The following is a 15,230-nucleotide window of genomic DNA, read 5'->3' as shown; positions in this document are numbered from 1 at the left end:
CGGCCTCACCCCGCTCCGCCGCCCGGCTCCGGGCTCCTCCCGCCCGCGGTGGAGGCGGACCCGGCGGCCGCTTCCTGCTTCCGGGGGACGGGGAGGGGGTGGGACGGTGGTTGCGTTCCCGTGGTGACCCGCAGCCCCGGGCTCAGAGTCCCCGGTGTCGATGCAATAATCACGGAACATCCGCGGTCCGACCCCCGGCTCCGGGCAGCAGAACTCAGCCCCAAACCCCGCAGCCCCGGGCCGCCTGCTGCCCCTGAAGGAGCTTTTCCTCACCCCCCGGGCTGACCCCGCTGTAAGGGAGCTGTTTCAGGCCTTCCCTCTGCAAACAAACCCGGTGTGAGGACATGCCGCACTCTCCAGCCCCTTCCCCACCTTCACAGCCCTCCTCTGGCTGCTCTCTAATACTTTACGGCCTTCTTATGTTGTGCCCACTCCATCAGCACCCTCAAGTCACCCCCTGCACCCCTCAATCCATGCCCTAACCCCTGCACCATTCCTGGCTGGGACCACCACCATGGGTTGGTTTCGGTATCTGTTGCTCTCAGGTCTCCTTTCCAGTCTTGTTCAAGCTCTCGGCCTCAACACCATCCTGCAGCAACGAGTTCTGCAGCTCGATTAGACACTGCAAGGACTCGGTTTCAATATCCTGCCTTCCCAAGCCCAGCTCATGACACAGGGAGGTCTCCAATCCAGGTTTAGTGCAATGCGAGGGGACTGGAGGGAAATTCTTCAGGATGCCACTGGGCATTCGCAAGCAAATGCTGGCTTTGCTTGCCTCCGTTTCCCCATCCACAAAAGCGAAGTTGCCAGTCTCTTCTGTAAGAGTTCTGAAGCTTTCAGCCATAAAAAGAACAATTTATTTAAAAGCTGTTGCTTTGATTTCACCACTCACGGAATAAAACGACTCATCGACACGAAACGGTGGCAAACAGAGATAATTTGGCTGAAACCTGGCAGCTGGCATGCCAAAAGCTCACGCCAACGATTTGTCCTAACCTGTCAGGATCCCTTCCAGTTTGCCTGCTCCCAAGGTGCACACAACAAAGCCAAGTGGCAGCGGACGCCTGATGACCCGGGGCTGGAGAATGAGGCCTGCGTTCTTGACACAGCTCGGGCAGCTCCTCTGTTTGTTGTGGGGTGCCTTGAAGAGCTCAAAGGGAAAGAACCTCATTGAAGAATGGTCCTGTGGTCCAAAAAAACATGGATTTCCCTGTTGCTATTCGTATCTTAGACCTCGATCCTCCTCGAAATACTCATGAATGAGTTTGCAAGTGAGCAGTCCTTACGGGTCAGAAAATCATAGAATAGAATCACAGAGACATTTAGGTTGGAAAACGCCTTTGAGATCATCAAGTCCAACCACCCACCCAACGCTACACGTCCTCTGCTAAGCCATGTCCCTAAGTGCCACGTCCACATATTTCCTATATATCTCCAGGGACGCCAGCCCCATCACATCCCTGGGCAGCCCCTCCCAGACCCTGACCACCCTCTGTGAAGGAATTCTTCCTGATACCCAACTGGAACCTCCCCTGGCACAGCTCGAACCCATTTCCTTGCATCCTCTCCCTTGTCAGCTGAGAAAAGAGACCAGCACCGCCGCCCTGCTTTCCAACCTGCTTTACTGCCTTGCAACGTGTCTAGGCACAGATTCAAACCTCTTCTATAGACATGATTTCCAGCAGAATCGAACAGGCGTTTCTTTCTGTCTGCTGCTCTGTGAAGCCCTCTCTTTTGCAGATCAGTTTCGGGCCCTGCTGTTCTTCGCTTGGAGCAGCAGTGAAGGCATTGCTGCATTTGCTGCCATCTAACGGGGGAATTCAGCCTCAACTCCTCATGCTTTCGTGAGCAAATAAAATCGCTTGTGATGGGTAGTGGGAGTGCGCAGGACAGGCAGCATCTGTTGCACATAATCCCAGCAAATTTAGGGAAGGGGAAAAGCTGATGTGCTGAAGGGCTTCGGTGCATGGGCAGCTCTGCAGGGGGGTCATGCAGAGCCCGTTTGAGCTGGTCAGACTGAAATGGTGTTCCTCTCATCATCGACCAGACTTGGAAAAGGTGCTTGGGATTATATTGTTTGAGGATATAACAACAAAGCAGAAATAGTGAAGATGGGCACAAACAAATCCTATGGTGGATACTCTGAATACCGAGCCCAGCCTCAGCCCTGAGCTGAGCCACGAAAGTTCTTCCTGAGTTGCTGCATTCTTCAAGCCAGCCCCATAACACAGCCAGTAATAAAATGACTTTACAACCAAATGTGGTAGAAGGGGATGCATTAAGCAAGAAGGTCCTTCAAGGATTAGGGCTAAGGGAGGACAGCTGGTGGCAGAGGGATGGGCTGGGAGCAACCATACAGGGGATGGAGGCTTTGGTGATAACAGAGGTGCTGAGGCACTGAGATGCAAAGGAGATGCACGCGTCTAAACGAGCTGTTGGAGCTGATGTTGCTTCTTCAGCTGCTGTCACTGCAAAGTCACGCGCTCCCTGGCGGAGTTCATAACCCTGATTTTTCTGAGCACAGAAATTCTGTGGTCGCTGTTCATCTCCAGCTGCTTTTCTGGCTGCCACTGCAGTTTTGGACCACAGCAAGGACTCTCTCCATCACCAGCAGCATCCCTTTTTCTTCTGAGGCAGCTTTGGTACCTCTTCTGCCTTATTTCTCAATCGATCTTCGCAAACTTTGAGTGCCCTGGGCAAAAAGGAAGCAAATTAGCCATGTGTTTTCCCCCATATTTTATATTGCTCTTGCATTCATTGAATGAAAGGAGTCAGGGGCCTTTCCAGCTCAGCGTGCTTTGAGAACTGCAGACTGCTGAAAACCCCAGCCTAAATCTGATCACAGACAGAACTGATTTAACCCATCCAGGGAGAAATCAGCAGCATCCTGAGAAACTGTGGTTTTTTTTTTTTCTTTTTTCTTTTTTCCCACCTCCTTGCAATGCAGAGCATCCAGGAGCTGTCTCCCAGCACATCCCCAGTTCATCCCAGCCATGCACCTGCTGTTCTGTGAGCTCCTCTCCACGGCACCCATAGGAAATGCAGGAGGGAGCCCATTAAATTCAGGAGAGCTGGCAGAACCCAAGCACACGCCTCACCTGACCAGGCTGATGATGGACTCGGTGACGTTGTGGCCGGAGGCAGCGCTGCATTCGTAAAACAAGAGCTGGTGCTCCTGGAAGACACAGGGCACGCAGAGAAATGTGCTTCCCTTGCATCGCAATAGCTCGATACAACAGCAAACAGCCAAGGAGCATCACGGCCAAGCAGAAACAGAAGGACTCAGGGGAAAAAAGTAACCAAAGAACTGATGGACTGCAACGTGAGGGTGCAATCCACCTTTGCTGGTGGCTGCAACACCAACATTTAGTGCCGAGGAATGGGACCCTGTCTGGGAGCACACTGCAGCAGGGCCATGCACCCACCTGAGCCAGGCGCTCCCCCTCCTGTGTAGGGACCTGCCTCTCTGCAGCACAGTCTATTTTGTTCCCCAGAAGCAGGACAGTGACTCCATCTTCTGCTCCCTCCTGGGCAATGAAAGAGGGGAGGATCAGGAACGCAACCATCACCTCCATGAATCACAGCTGGACACTCTGCCCAGACACATCCCGAAGGATGCGCGTGGATTTGGGCCAGGAGTTACCCCCATTTCCCAGGACTGAAAGGGGACGACTCCAGATGTAAGATGTTACCAGCACCTCTTTCACGGGGCAGGGCCGGGTTTCCCCGTGGTGCCCACCTGGATGCAGCTGAGCCAGTAGCGCACATCGGCGAAGGAGTACTGCGACGTGACGTCGTACATCAGCACCACGCCGTCCGCCTTCCGGAAGAACTGCTTGGTGATGCTGTGGTACCTGCGGGCAGCACAGAGCATCACCAGGAGGGAGGGAGGAGGGATCGCCTAGGACCACCCTGAAATCCCAGTGGAACAGCTGGGAACCCGTACTGACCAAAAAGGCAAAACCCAAATTTTGCTCCTGTCACTCAAACTGCAGAGTTTGAGTGCTTATTTTTATCCCAATTCCTTCCTCTATTATTTTTTTTATCAGATCCCCTTTGCAAAGCGAGCACATCCATTTCTGCCAAGCTCCCCAGGCAGCTTCTGCCAGGCTGCTCTCCCCAGGCACCCAGCACGGCACCTCACCTTTCCTGCCCAGCTGAGTCCCACAGGCGGAGGGCGAAGCGCTTGTTGTCCACCACGAGGTTTTTGACCTGATAATCCAGCCCTGGGACACAGACAGGGATATTTAGATATCGTGGAGTTTCCCCCCCTGTAACACGGATGGAGGAGCCAGGCAGTGGAGGCTGCAGCTCGAGTGGGCTGGTCCCAAGGAAACCCGCGACCCTGAGATGTTTTACAGCTGGATTTTGTTAAGGTCTTGAGTTTCACAGTGAGTGAGAGCAGGTTGATTCAGAGAGAAGAACAGAGCCAAAAGAAAAGCCCTCGGTGCCCCAGCGAGGTCAAGGAGCATTGGCATGGCCTCCTTGCAAGCATCCAGGTGTGTGGCTCTATTTGGACCCTAGTGACAGATCGCTGTGAGCAGTGATGTGCATGTAACGACCTCCAGCAGCTTGTGGGGCGGGGAAGGGTCACCCATGCGGGTGCAGAGCTGACCTACCGACTGTGGCAGCCAGGTGTGGGTTGAAGGCATCAGCATGCAGTCGGTACAGAAAGGACGTTTTGCCCACGTGGGAGTCCCCGACAAACAGCACGTTGTAGAGGTGGTCAGGCTCCAGAGAGCCCTTCGAGGCAGCTCCTGCTCCATTCACAGGCTCAGCCCCTGGCTCTCCTGGACCGGCCTCACCTCCCGGTCTCATTCTCTGCTCCATCTCCTGTTTCTTTTCCAGCTGGCCAACATCGAGGTCTTCCCTCTGCTCTCCTGAGAGCTGCCTGTGAGGCTGCACCCTGCTGCTGACCGCTTCCACCTCCGGGCTGTCCCCAAGGGCCATCCCCGAGAGATCCTCTGCAGCATCTTCCCCCCGTTGGATCCCCGTGTGAAGGGCTGACGCTGGTGGCACTTCTTGTTTTGGAGCCTCAGCAGGTCTGGCAGCTGCTTCCATCACGCCTGGTGGCTTCTGTAGCTGCCGGGGGGCAGCGTGCAGCCTCCCTTTATCTGCCTGTGCTGAGACCTGCTCCTGGGCTGCCTGTCCCGAACCACCTAGCCGCTGCACATCTGGAACGAGAACATCCTCCTGCATCATAGCATCCAGCCTTAGCACTCTGATCTGTAACGGCACCTCGGAGACAGGGGAAGCCAGTGTGGCTGCACTGGCATCATCACGGCCCTGCTTTAGTTCCAAATGCTGAGCTGCAACTAAAATCTTTGCCTCTGCCTCTAGCCTCGCTCCACGCACCACTTCCAGACCTTGAGCTCCATCCAGAGGGCTCCTTCCCTCTGCGTCAGTGCTCTCTCTCTGGGTTTCCTCCAGGATCTGCTCATCTGGACCACTGACTGCAACCAGCACTGCACGTGGGTGAGCGTGCTCAGCAGCAGCAGCGTACTCAGCATGCAAAGCAGCCTCAGCATCCCCATCCCACACATCTGTGTTGTGAGCCATGCATGGAGATGCTTCTAGAGCCACAGCTGGGCTCTCTGCCCCTTCCCACAGCCCCGCTGCACCCAGGGGTTTCCCGTCAGCCCCAGTGCTATCTCCATGGGATAACGTGAGCTCCTCCAGCTGCACAAGTGACTCTGCCTCCTTCCTTTCCAGCTCCTGAGCACTAACCAGTACCAGCCCACCTGGAGCAGGGCTCCCTGCAGTGATTTCCACAGGGGAAAGCCCCTCACCAAGCACCACAGCAGCCCCAGCTCCCTCCTCTGGCTCTGGCTCTGCTCTATCAGCTTCCTCCACCAGCTGCACATCAGCCCCCACACTTTCTGCTTGCTCAGTACCCAGTTCACCAGCCGCACTCCGGGGCTGCAGCTCTGCCTCCAGGCTCTCTTTGATCTCCCCCAGCTCTGCAAGCAGCTGTCCCCTGTCCTCAGCATCCTCCCCAAGATGCGTGGCTGTGTCATCTAATCCATCCCTCAGGGCTTCTGAGCTGGGACCCCCATGCAGCAGGATCTCAGCTGGAGAGTCCTCTCCCTCCTCCATTTCAATTGCCTGAGCACTAAATTCCAGTACCCACATACCTGGAACTGGGCTCCTTGCAGGGATTTCCACAGGAGAAAGCTCCTCATCAAGCACCACAGCAGCCCCAGCTCCCTCCTCCAGCTCTGGCTCTGCTCTATCAGCTTCCTCCAGCAGCTGCACATCTGGCCCCACGCTCTCTGCCTGCTCTGTACCCAGGTCACCAGCTGCACTCAGAGGCTGCAGCTCTGTCTCCAGGCTCTCTCTGATCTCCCCCAGCTCTGCAAGCAGCTGTTCCCCATCCTCAGCATCCTCCCCAAGATGCATGGCTGTGTCATCTAATCCATCCCTCAGGGCTTCCAAGCTAGGACCCCCATGCAGCAGGATCTCAACTGGAGAGTCCTCTCCCTCCTCCATTTCAATTGCCTGAGCACTAAATTCCAGTACCCACATACCTGGAACTGGGCTCCTTGCAGGGATTTCCACAGGAGAAAGCTCCTCATCAAGCACCTCAGAAGCCCCAGCTCCCTCCTCCAGCTCTGGCTCTGCTCTGTCAGCTTCCTCCAGCAGCTGCACATCTGGCTCCACACTCTCTGCCTGCTCTGTACCCAGGTCACCAGCCGCACTCAGGGGTTGCAGCTCTGCCTCCAGGCTCTCTCTGATCTCCCCCAGCTCTGCAAGCAGCTGTTCCCCATCCTCAGCATCCTCCCCAAGATGCATGGCTGTGTCATCCAATCCATCCCTCGGGGCTTCTGAGCTGGGACCCCCATGCAGCAGGGTCTGAACTAGAGAGTCCTCTCCCTCCTCCTTTTCCAGTGCCTGAGCACTCACCAGGACCAGCTCATCCTGATCAGTGCCCTCTTCCTGCACCACTTCCATCTCCCTCTCTTCTTTCAGGTGCTGTATGTCTTGGCCCTCATCCTCAGCCTCCTGTGTGAGCTGCACAGCTGTATGGCCTCCCTCTCCCCATAGCACTTCTTGACTGGGACCCCATTGCAGCTGCATGTGCACCTGGGAGTTCTCTGCCCCCTCCATTTCTACAAACTCTGGTTTACCAACCTCACCCAGCAGCTGCACATCTGCCTCCATGCTCTCTGCTTGCTCAGTACCCAGGTCACCAGCCGCACTCAGGGGCTGCAGCTCTGCCTCCAGGCTCTCTCTGATCTCCCCCAGCTCTGCAAGCAGCTGTTCCCCATCCTCAGCATCCTCCCCAAGATGCATGGCTGTGTGGTCCCCCCCATCCCTCGGGGCTTCCAGGCTGGGACCCCCATGCAGCAGGGTCTCTGCTGGAGAGTCCTCTGCCTCCTCCATTTCAATTGCCTGAGCACTAACCAGAACCAGACTACCTGGAACTGGGCTCCCTGCAGGGATTTCCACAGGAGAAAGCTCCTCACCAAGCACTGCAGCAGCCTCAGCTCCCTCCTCCAGCTCTGGCTCTGCTCTATTAACTTCCTCCACCAGCTGCACATCTGGCTCCACGCTCTCTGCCTGCTCCGTGCCCAGGTCACCAGCCGCACTCAGGGGCTGCAGCTCAGTCCCTTTGGTCTCTCCCCAGGAGTGCCCCACTGCACCTCTACCCTCTCCATCCACTTTTGCAGGGTTGGGAGCTTCTGTCACCCCCTGCACTGCTGCCATTTGCACCTCACCCCATCCTGGCACCTCAGGTTCCAGGTGCTCCCCCAGCACCTGAAGAACCTCAGTGGCAGAGCAGCCCACTGGGAGCTCCACCTCCTGAGCTTTGAGGACTGCCTCCACATTTTCTCCTTCTCCTGGGAGCTGCACCTTTTCCCACTTCATCCTTCCTTGCACCCATCCTGCTCCCTCCACCCCCACCCACGCCTGCTCGCCCATCTCGGTGCTCTCTCCCGGTGCCTCCTGTGGGCTCTCAACCTCTTTTAGCACCTCCTGCTCCCCACCAGCACCCTTTCCCTGCACAGACAACACCTTTAGCACCTGCTCTGGGCTCTGCCCTGCTCTCTCTGCGCTGTCTCCCTCGGCTGCCCCCTGCTCCTGAGCCCTGCGGTGCACAGCTCCTGCAGACGCACCAGCCTGTGTCCCGTCCCCAGCACGAAGCTCAGCTGCAGCTCGTCCCTCTCTCGGGTCTTCTTCCAACACCTTGTGACTGATGTGGGTCTCTCGTGGGGCTGAGCCACGCGGTCCTGCATGGGGCTCAGCATCATCCTGCGGGCGCTGGGCAGCGTCTCCCGGTGCTTGCAGCTTCTGCGTGCTCAGAGCTGCTATTGCATCACTCATCTCTCTTAGCAAAGAGCCTTGGCCAGAAAACCGTTCCTCTTTCAGAAATTCGGGGAAGGGGTCCTCTTCTACAGAGAGCAGCCGTGTCGTGCTTGTGTCTGCTGGTGGCTTCTCCCAAACCCTGGTAAGAGCAGAAAGCGGGGTGAGCACAGCACCGGGTCAGAGCACTGAAGAGGAAGGAATTTTTGGCCTGGGGAGGGTGGAGGATGTGAGTGCAGCTCCCGGGGCCCAGGACCCTTACACGTGGTGGGTGCTCCTGCGCTTGGGCTCGCTGCCCTCGGAGCTCGGCCTGATGTGCATCTCCGAGCGGTGCTGCTCCCGGCTCATCTGCGGCAAAGGGAGGAAAAGAGAAGAGGAAAAATAGCACGTGGCAGGGTCTGTATCGATTTGAAATGATGCTCAGCTTTCCTGCTTCAGTTTCCAGATCTTCCCACCCAGGATTTGGGGGTAGCAGCCCTGTATGCTGCTGCTGCTCACCCCTTCCCGAGCACCCATGCAGCACGGTGCTGCCCCATGTGACAGCCCCCCACATCCCCACTGTGCACACCTGTGGGGATGGCAGCATCTCACCGGGCAGCTCTGCCTCCGCTCCATCCCTGCAAGCACAGAGCACGGGGTCACAATGGAAACAGCATCCCTTCACCTCCTGCATCCCCTCCCCGGGGTCCTCTGCAGCCCTGGAAGCGGTGGTGGGCCCTGCTCTGGTCGAGACTGGGACAGCAGAGCCCACCCGTGGGCCTTGCACCAGTGCTGGGAGGATCCTATCAGCACGATGCTGATAGTCCTGGCTTTTCCTCCCAGTACTTTTCATACCCAATCACACCGCTTCCCCATACTTTTCACACCATACCAAAGCAAAACGACGGCTGAGACCCATCCACCTCGCTCCCCACCTGCCCCAACTCCGTGAGCAGAAGCCACTCACCGCGGTTCCTCCGCCCGCTGCCGAGCCATGGCAGCCCGCAGGCACTCGTGGGTCTGCTGCAGCTGTGCATGGATGTGCTGCAGCTGCTCCTCCAGCGCCCGGTTGCTCTCCTCCAGCTGCCTGTTCTCGGCGCTGGCTGCTCGCTGCGTGCTGAGGACGCTGCGGCACCGTGCCTCCAGCTGCGGGGAGACAGCAGGGTCACCTCCCGCTCTGGGGCTGGGGCTGGATTTCCCCCGGGGCATTGGGTGGGAAACTCAGTTTAGGTGCTCCCAGAGAAGGAAGGGACCGTGGGGACGGGGGGCAGAGGGTGAGCGATGGAGGTGCTACGCGACGGCCTGCAGAGAGCATCCAGGTGTACAACACCGGGCTGAAGCCACGAGCGCAACGTAAAGAGCTGCACCACCGGTGCTCGCTGGGGGTCAGCTCACCTCCTCCTGCACCGCAACCAAGCGCTGCAGCTCCTTCTCTCTGGCATCCAGCGCTCGCTGCAGCATTGCACAGTGCAGGCGGCTCCGGGCCGTGCTCTGTGGGGGCGATGGGAAAGTCAGCACCCGGTTGGGGTTTGGGGTGCTGGGTACCCCCTTTGGGGGGGGGGGGGATGGGGTGGATGGAGCCCCCACCTCCTGCTCCATCCGCTGCCGCTCCTCTTGGATCTGCTGCTCCAGGGCCTCGCAGAGCTGCTGCACCTCCCGGTTGTGCTCGGCCACGCGCCTGGTGGGGGGGGGTGGGAGGTCAGGAGGGTCAGACTGTGCCACGTGGGTGTGGGTCTGGGGACTCTGAGTTGCCCACCAGACCCACAGATCACCTGGAGGTTCATTCACCCAGCGGGGATGTGTCCGGCACTTTAGCCATTGGGTGCCCAACCCCAATCATAAGCACAATGTGAATCCTCTGCCCAGGCCGTGGCGGAGGTGCTGGGAACACCCGGGTTTCTCCCTCCTCAGGGCACCTCCATGGCAGGGACTCACTTGTTGAGGGCCTCCTCCAAGGCCTCCTTCTTACTCCGGGCTTCTTGGATGCGGTGCCTCATCTTGGCCAGGAAGGCCTCCAGGTTGCCCAGGAGCTGGGGCTCATCGTTCCGCAGCTTGGCCCAGAGCTGCCAGATCTCGTGCCTGCCAGGAGAGAGGAGCAGGGCAGCAAGAAAACTCGGACCAACTTGGGGGTCCCTGTCATTGGGGACGTGTGGTCCTGGGGGTGGCCATGCTCCTGCTCCTTGGGACAAAGGCAGCTCCGGTGCTGCCCACGAGGGCACCCAACTGGGGGGAACCCTGCCCTGTCCCACCCTGCAGGACGCCCAGGGGTGCTGAGCCAGCTGCTCACTCTTCCCATCGGTCATCCACTCCCAGCTGCTCCATGAAGGCTGCAAAGTGTTTCCTCTCCTCGCTGTCCATCTCCTCCCACGTGGGGCTGGCGAGGACCAAGCAGCTCCTCCGTGACGCTGCTTTCCGCCGCCGATGCTCCTTGCTGGCTTTTTGGGAGCTCAGGAACTGCCCTGCAGAAACACAGCCCTCAGCACCCGCATCCCATTGCTTCCCACCCCATGGGCTCAGAGCCACCGGGGGCCGCCAAGTGCCACTCAGAACATGGAGCATCCCCATTGGGAAGCGCTGGGGTGGGAGCTGTGTGCTTGGAGTAGCTGGGCTGGCACTTACGGAGCCCAGCGGTGAACTCCTCGGCGCTCAGCTGCCCGGTGCCCGCAGCATCCATCCCATCAAAGAGCAGCTCCAGCTCCTCCGTGCTGCACGGGACAACCACCTCCTGCAGCTTCTAAGAACAGATCGCAGACCCATAGAACGGCTGGGTTGGAAGGAACCTTACAGCCCCCCCCCCCCCCGCCCCCACCCCTTACCTGCATGTCTGCACGAGTGATGAACCCCTCCGTGTCCCCGTGCTGCTCCTGGATGATGTCCTGGACCCTCTGCATCACAGCTGCTGCCCACGGCGGCTCCTCCCCCAGGTCCTTGCGGAGCTGCCGCCGCCGGCTGGAGCCCATGCGCCGACCCCTGGTGCCCGCGCGCTGCTCGGCCATGGCTCACGGTGGGCTCCTGAGGAGGGGAACCAGCGACCCATTAAACCGCTCAGAAGGGCCCCGAGCCGGTTTGGCAATAGGAAAAGAGGCACTTCTCTCCGGTTGCACCCAGCCCAGCACCCAGCGGGGATGTGGTTGTGCCTGGCGGGGATGTGGGGGGGGGACACCGCGCTCCCACCCGCTCTTGACGTGGGGTCATGGGGGTGATGCGAGCTCCGTGCAGCTCCAGGAGCTCCCCAGCAGCACCGAGCATCCCTCCCCCGGCTTCCGCAGCCCTGAGTCACCCCCTGTGACCTCGGGGAGGTTTCCATTCACACCCCCGCGTTCACCCCCCGGCTCTGCCCTCTCATCCGCAGGGCTCTGAAGTGTGCCCAAACCGGGACAAGAAATGGGAGAAGGGGAAAGCCCCCCCCCTGCCCCACCCCACCCCACCCCTCCTCCTGCAACGTGCAGTTTCGCTACGCCCTAAGGTGCACAGGAACTGAGGAACGGGCCCTAAAACGTCCCCATCCCCTTGGACTCCCATGCAGCACCGTCCCACGGCACCACGCAGACACATGGGGGGGGCCTGCGAGGTCAGCAGAGCCCCAGGGATGGAGCTGGGGGGGAGAGGGGGGGTGTTCAGGATGCGGGTACCTCATTTTGTGGTCCCAGCCCCCTTAGAGAGAGAGCCAAAGCGGCAGCATCTTGGTGAGGGGGGGGTGGTTGTGATGCAGGGAAACCCCTTGGTCCCTCCCCCTGCCCCACGGAGCGAGCTGAGCCCATCGCGTGCCACGAAATGGAGGCACCGAACAAGGAAAAGCCGTAAAATAAATACCAAAGGGACTTAAAGCCCGGCGGCCGTCTGACACGCTTCCTGCTGAGGGTCACCGCTGCCAACGGCCCCACACGTGCAGGGCCAGGCACGAACCCTGTGTCCCTAACACTAAAAAAAAACCCCTTCTTCTCCCCCACTTCTCTATTACTTAAAGCGACGCACCCCTAGAGCAAGGCTTACCTCCTCTGCGTGCCCTCAGTTTTGGGGTGCTGCTGCCTGGCTGCACCGTGGGGCTCCCCGGGGCTGGGGGGACGTCAGCCCCACACGGAGGGCATCGTTGCTGCACACCTCCCGGCCCCACACCGTCATTCTCTCTCTTACTCAAGGCAGCCTTCCGCTTTGGGGTTGCACTCAACTGCCGGTACGCGCACGTTTCCTGTTTGCAGCGCCGCAAAGTGAGCGTGCAAAGGGCTCAACCAGGGACCCCAACCCACCCCGGACCCACAGCAGCTCTGCGGCATCAGCAGCAAGCACAGCACGAGTGCCCATCCTAATTAAAAAGGCTCCATCCCATGGGTGGGCATCCCAAACCCCCCAAGCCATCATCCAGACACGTATCAGCCCCTTTCCTTTCCCACCATCCCCATAGAAACCACAGCTCCGTGGGTGCTGCAGCCCTAAAGCAACCCCCAACCCACACGCAGCACCCTCCCCCCCACACAGCAGTTATTTCCATGAACAGCCACCCATTCCCTTACATTAGACAAGTGTTTATTCGGTTACACTCGCAGACAAACAGGTATTTCCCCTTCCAAGAAGCCTCGGTAGCGTTTTCATAAATAAACATTGAGTGCTGGGAACTCGCCAGCGTCTCTGACAGCAAAGTGCATCACGGAATGAGCTGGGAGCAGCGCCCACCTCCTCTGCCCGGGACCCCCCCGCAGCGCTTCGAGTCCCAGAGCAGGGCAGCAGGAGGGGAACCCAGTGAAAGTGCTGAGACCCAACAGCACCGAGAGCCTCGAGAGCAGGGCCGCGTCCTGCAGGACGTGCCTGGGTCACAGGCACAACAGCAGCTGCCCTGCAGGGCCAGGCCGGGGTCCTCTCCCCCAGCTCCAAAGTAGGAAACAGTCCAGGAGAAGGCTGTCACTTCTTCCAGCTGCTGCTGAGCAGCACTCCACCCCTCGAGCAGCCCGGCAGCGCCAAGCAGCAGCTCTCCATCCAGCTTAGTGTCAGCATTGAACGAGGCACAGCGAGCCAACACCACGGCAGGAACCCCGCCAGCCATGGGGCAACAGAGCCCGGAGCAGCACCGGCCCCACGAGGCACCTTCAGCACGTTGGTCACCACTGCGCTGCCCATCGATAGCATCGCTGAGTCACTGGGAGCAGCTCCACGCAGGGCCCATGCCCAGCCGTGATCCACACCAGTGAGACTCTGGGGCTGCTGGGACTCAGCGTCCTCCATGGCCGGGCAGCGGGCAGGGACAGGACACAGCTGGCCACCACGATGCTCCAAGGACGGCGCCGGGCCACGGGCACACTCAGCCCCACTTGCCCCATTCCTGTCCTCCTCAGTCCCTCCCATGGTCTTCAACATGGGCTCCTCCTACACATTGCACACAGCGGGGGCCCCTCAGGACCCCGGAGCTACTCATAAATAGGGAACTACAGACTCAGCATCGCTTCGTACAGACAGCTTACACAGTACAGGGCAGGGGAAGAGCCACGACGCCCCCAGGGCACGTCAGCGTCAGCGTCCGTCCCCAGCAGCAGCGGTCACAGCTTGGGCTTGTCATGGACAACTCTCCTCTTGGAGCTGTAGAAGTCTGCAGGGCAGGAAGAGAAGTTGGGATGGGTCAGGAGCAGCAGGAGAGGGCAGCACCCCAACCCCAGCCAGGGGCACTCACAGCTCCAAAGCCCCGCGTTCACGGGGCCCTGCATCACTCGGTCCCACCACCCCTGAGCCCAAGGACGGGCTCCGGCCACAGGAACCGAAGCTGGTGAACCGTTCTGGGCCATTTTGACCTATGGGGCATCCAAGCCTGGCCTTGCTGCCCACCCCTCAGCCGGTTTGCAGCCTTTCCCCTCGGAGCATGGTGGGCTCTCAGGGCGGTCCCGCGACCCCGTGCACCCAGCCCCTCCCATCCACGGCACCACCAGCAGCGCACAGAGGGACCCCGCGCCTCCACCCCTCACCTTTGACAGTGGGCTGCCCACGTTTCAAGTGCTGCGGAGAAGCGGCCCTGGTGAGCTCCGAGCTCTGCTGCGACGCCCCATGGCGAGCCCCGCTGACAGCGCCCTTGGGGGGGACCCTGCGGGGCGCTGAGCTCCTGCCGTCACCGCCGCCGGTGGCCTTGGCCAGGGCGCAGAGCTCGCGGGAAGGCTGCTCGGCCAGCGGGACCCGCTCCCACTTGAAGCGCCCTTCCAGGGGCGTCTCGGTCTCGAAGTCGAAGTTCCAGCGCCGCTGAGCTTCCTCCAGCTGCTGCCTCAGCAGCTCCTTGAAGTCGTTCTGGAGCTGCTCGTGGTCCACGGGGCCAAAGAGGCTCCTGCACGCTTTGCTGCTGCACGGCACCGGCCCGGCCCTGCTCTGCGACAGCGGCATGGCGGCTGCGGGGAGGGGGAACATAGAGGGGGGGGGGGGACGTGAGCCCAAGGCAGCGAGCGGGGCAGAGCTGCACGCAGGGCAGGACCAGGCTCACACAGCGGGGGGTGTTAACGGTCTCGGGTGTAGGTTAGGGCACGAGCGAGGGCGGCACGGGGGCAGGCGAAGCCATGGGATGTTGTTTTTCTGGTTGGTTTCTTCATCTGAAGAAGCCAGGCCCAGTGGCAGGGAAACCTTCCAAGCCACTGCAAGAGCGCGGCACAAACCTGACCGCTCCGCCAGGCACCTCGTCAGCTGCAAGAAGCTGTTGGGTAACCGGGGTGGGGCGGGGGGGTGGGGGAAAAGAACCCTGGTTGTTTTCTTTCAAATCAATGCTAGCAGCGTTGGCTTCCAGGGGAAGTGCGAGGCTTCTCCTCCTGAGCGGGGCCCCCCATGTGTGGGGCAGCGGGACCCCGCAGGGCGAGGGGTTATCAGAGCCGAGGTGGGGGCACAGCGGGGTTCGGGGCTTGAGGAGCTTGACCCCCACCCGAGCAGCAGGGATCGTGGAATCCGGTTGAAAATACATACGTAAATATATAGAAATATATAGAAAT

General features: G+C 59.8%; 3 protein-coding genes across 4 annotated transcripts in view; all 3 read right to left on the bottom strand.

The window, feature by feature from the left end:
- C25H6orf89 (chromosome 25 C6orf89 homolog) overlaps window positions 1-162 on the bottom strand; it is a 20,954-nt gene extending 20,792 nt beyond the window's left edge. The window contains exon 1 of the mRNA XM_021376941.1: window positions 10-162. The gene's annotated coding sequence lies outside the window, so the exon portion shown is untranslated. The remainder of the gene's footprint in view (window positions 1-9) is intronic.
- Window positions 2,055-12,696, bottom strand: RAB44 (RAB44, member RAS oncogene family). Of its 2 annotated transcripts, XM_021376882.1 has the most exons (17): window positions 12,277-12,696; window positions 11,100-11,295; window positions 10,903-11,017; window positions 10,571-10,742; window positions 10,219-10,362; window positions 9,871-9,961; window positions 9,679-9,774; window positions 9,251-9,429; window positions 8,873-8,921; window positions 8,567-8,652; window positions 8,118-8,446; window positions 4,620-5,174; window positions 4,145-4,226; window positions 3,740-3,854; window positions 3,426-3,527; window positions 3,099-3,175; window positions 2,055-2,692 (listed from the first exon to the last, which is right to left on the bottom strand). In XM_021376882.1, the coding sequence occupies exons 2-17, from the start codon at window positions 11,277-11,279 to the stop codon at window positions 2,605-2,607; spliced, it is 2,460 nt and encodes an 819-aa protein (XP_021232557.1). In that variant the 5' UTR covers window positions 11,280-11,295; window positions 12,277-12,696; the 3' UTR covers window positions 2,055-2,604. The 2 variants fall into 2 exon arrangements, with proteins under 2 accessions (XP_021232557.1, XP_021232556.1); XM_021376881.1 differs by having other exon boundaries at window positions 4,620-8,446.
- CDKN1A (cyclin dependent kinase inhibitor 1A) lies at window positions 12,791-15,224 on the bottom strand. Its single transcript, XM_021376950.1, has 3 exons — window positions 14,740-15,224; window positions 14,232-14,643; window positions 12,791-13,861 (listed from the first exon to the last, which is right to left on the bottom strand). Exons 2-3 carry the CDS (start codon window positions 14,635-14,637, stop codon window positions 13,812-13,814), a joined length of 456 nt encoding a protein of 151 aa, XP_021232625.1. The 5' UTR covers window positions 14,638-14,643; window positions 14,740-15,224; the 3' UTR covers window positions 12,791-13,811.

This window comes from Numida meleagris, chromosome 25, assembly GCF_002078875.1.
Source record: "Numida meleagris isolate 19003 breed g44 Domestic line chromosome 25, NumMel1.0, whole genome shotgun sequence".
Classification (NCBI taxonomy): domain Eukaryota; kingdom Metazoa; phylum Chordata; class Aves; order Galliformes; family Numididae; genus Numida; species Numida meleagris.
This window is presented reverse-complemented; position numbering and strand designations above follow the sequence as displayed.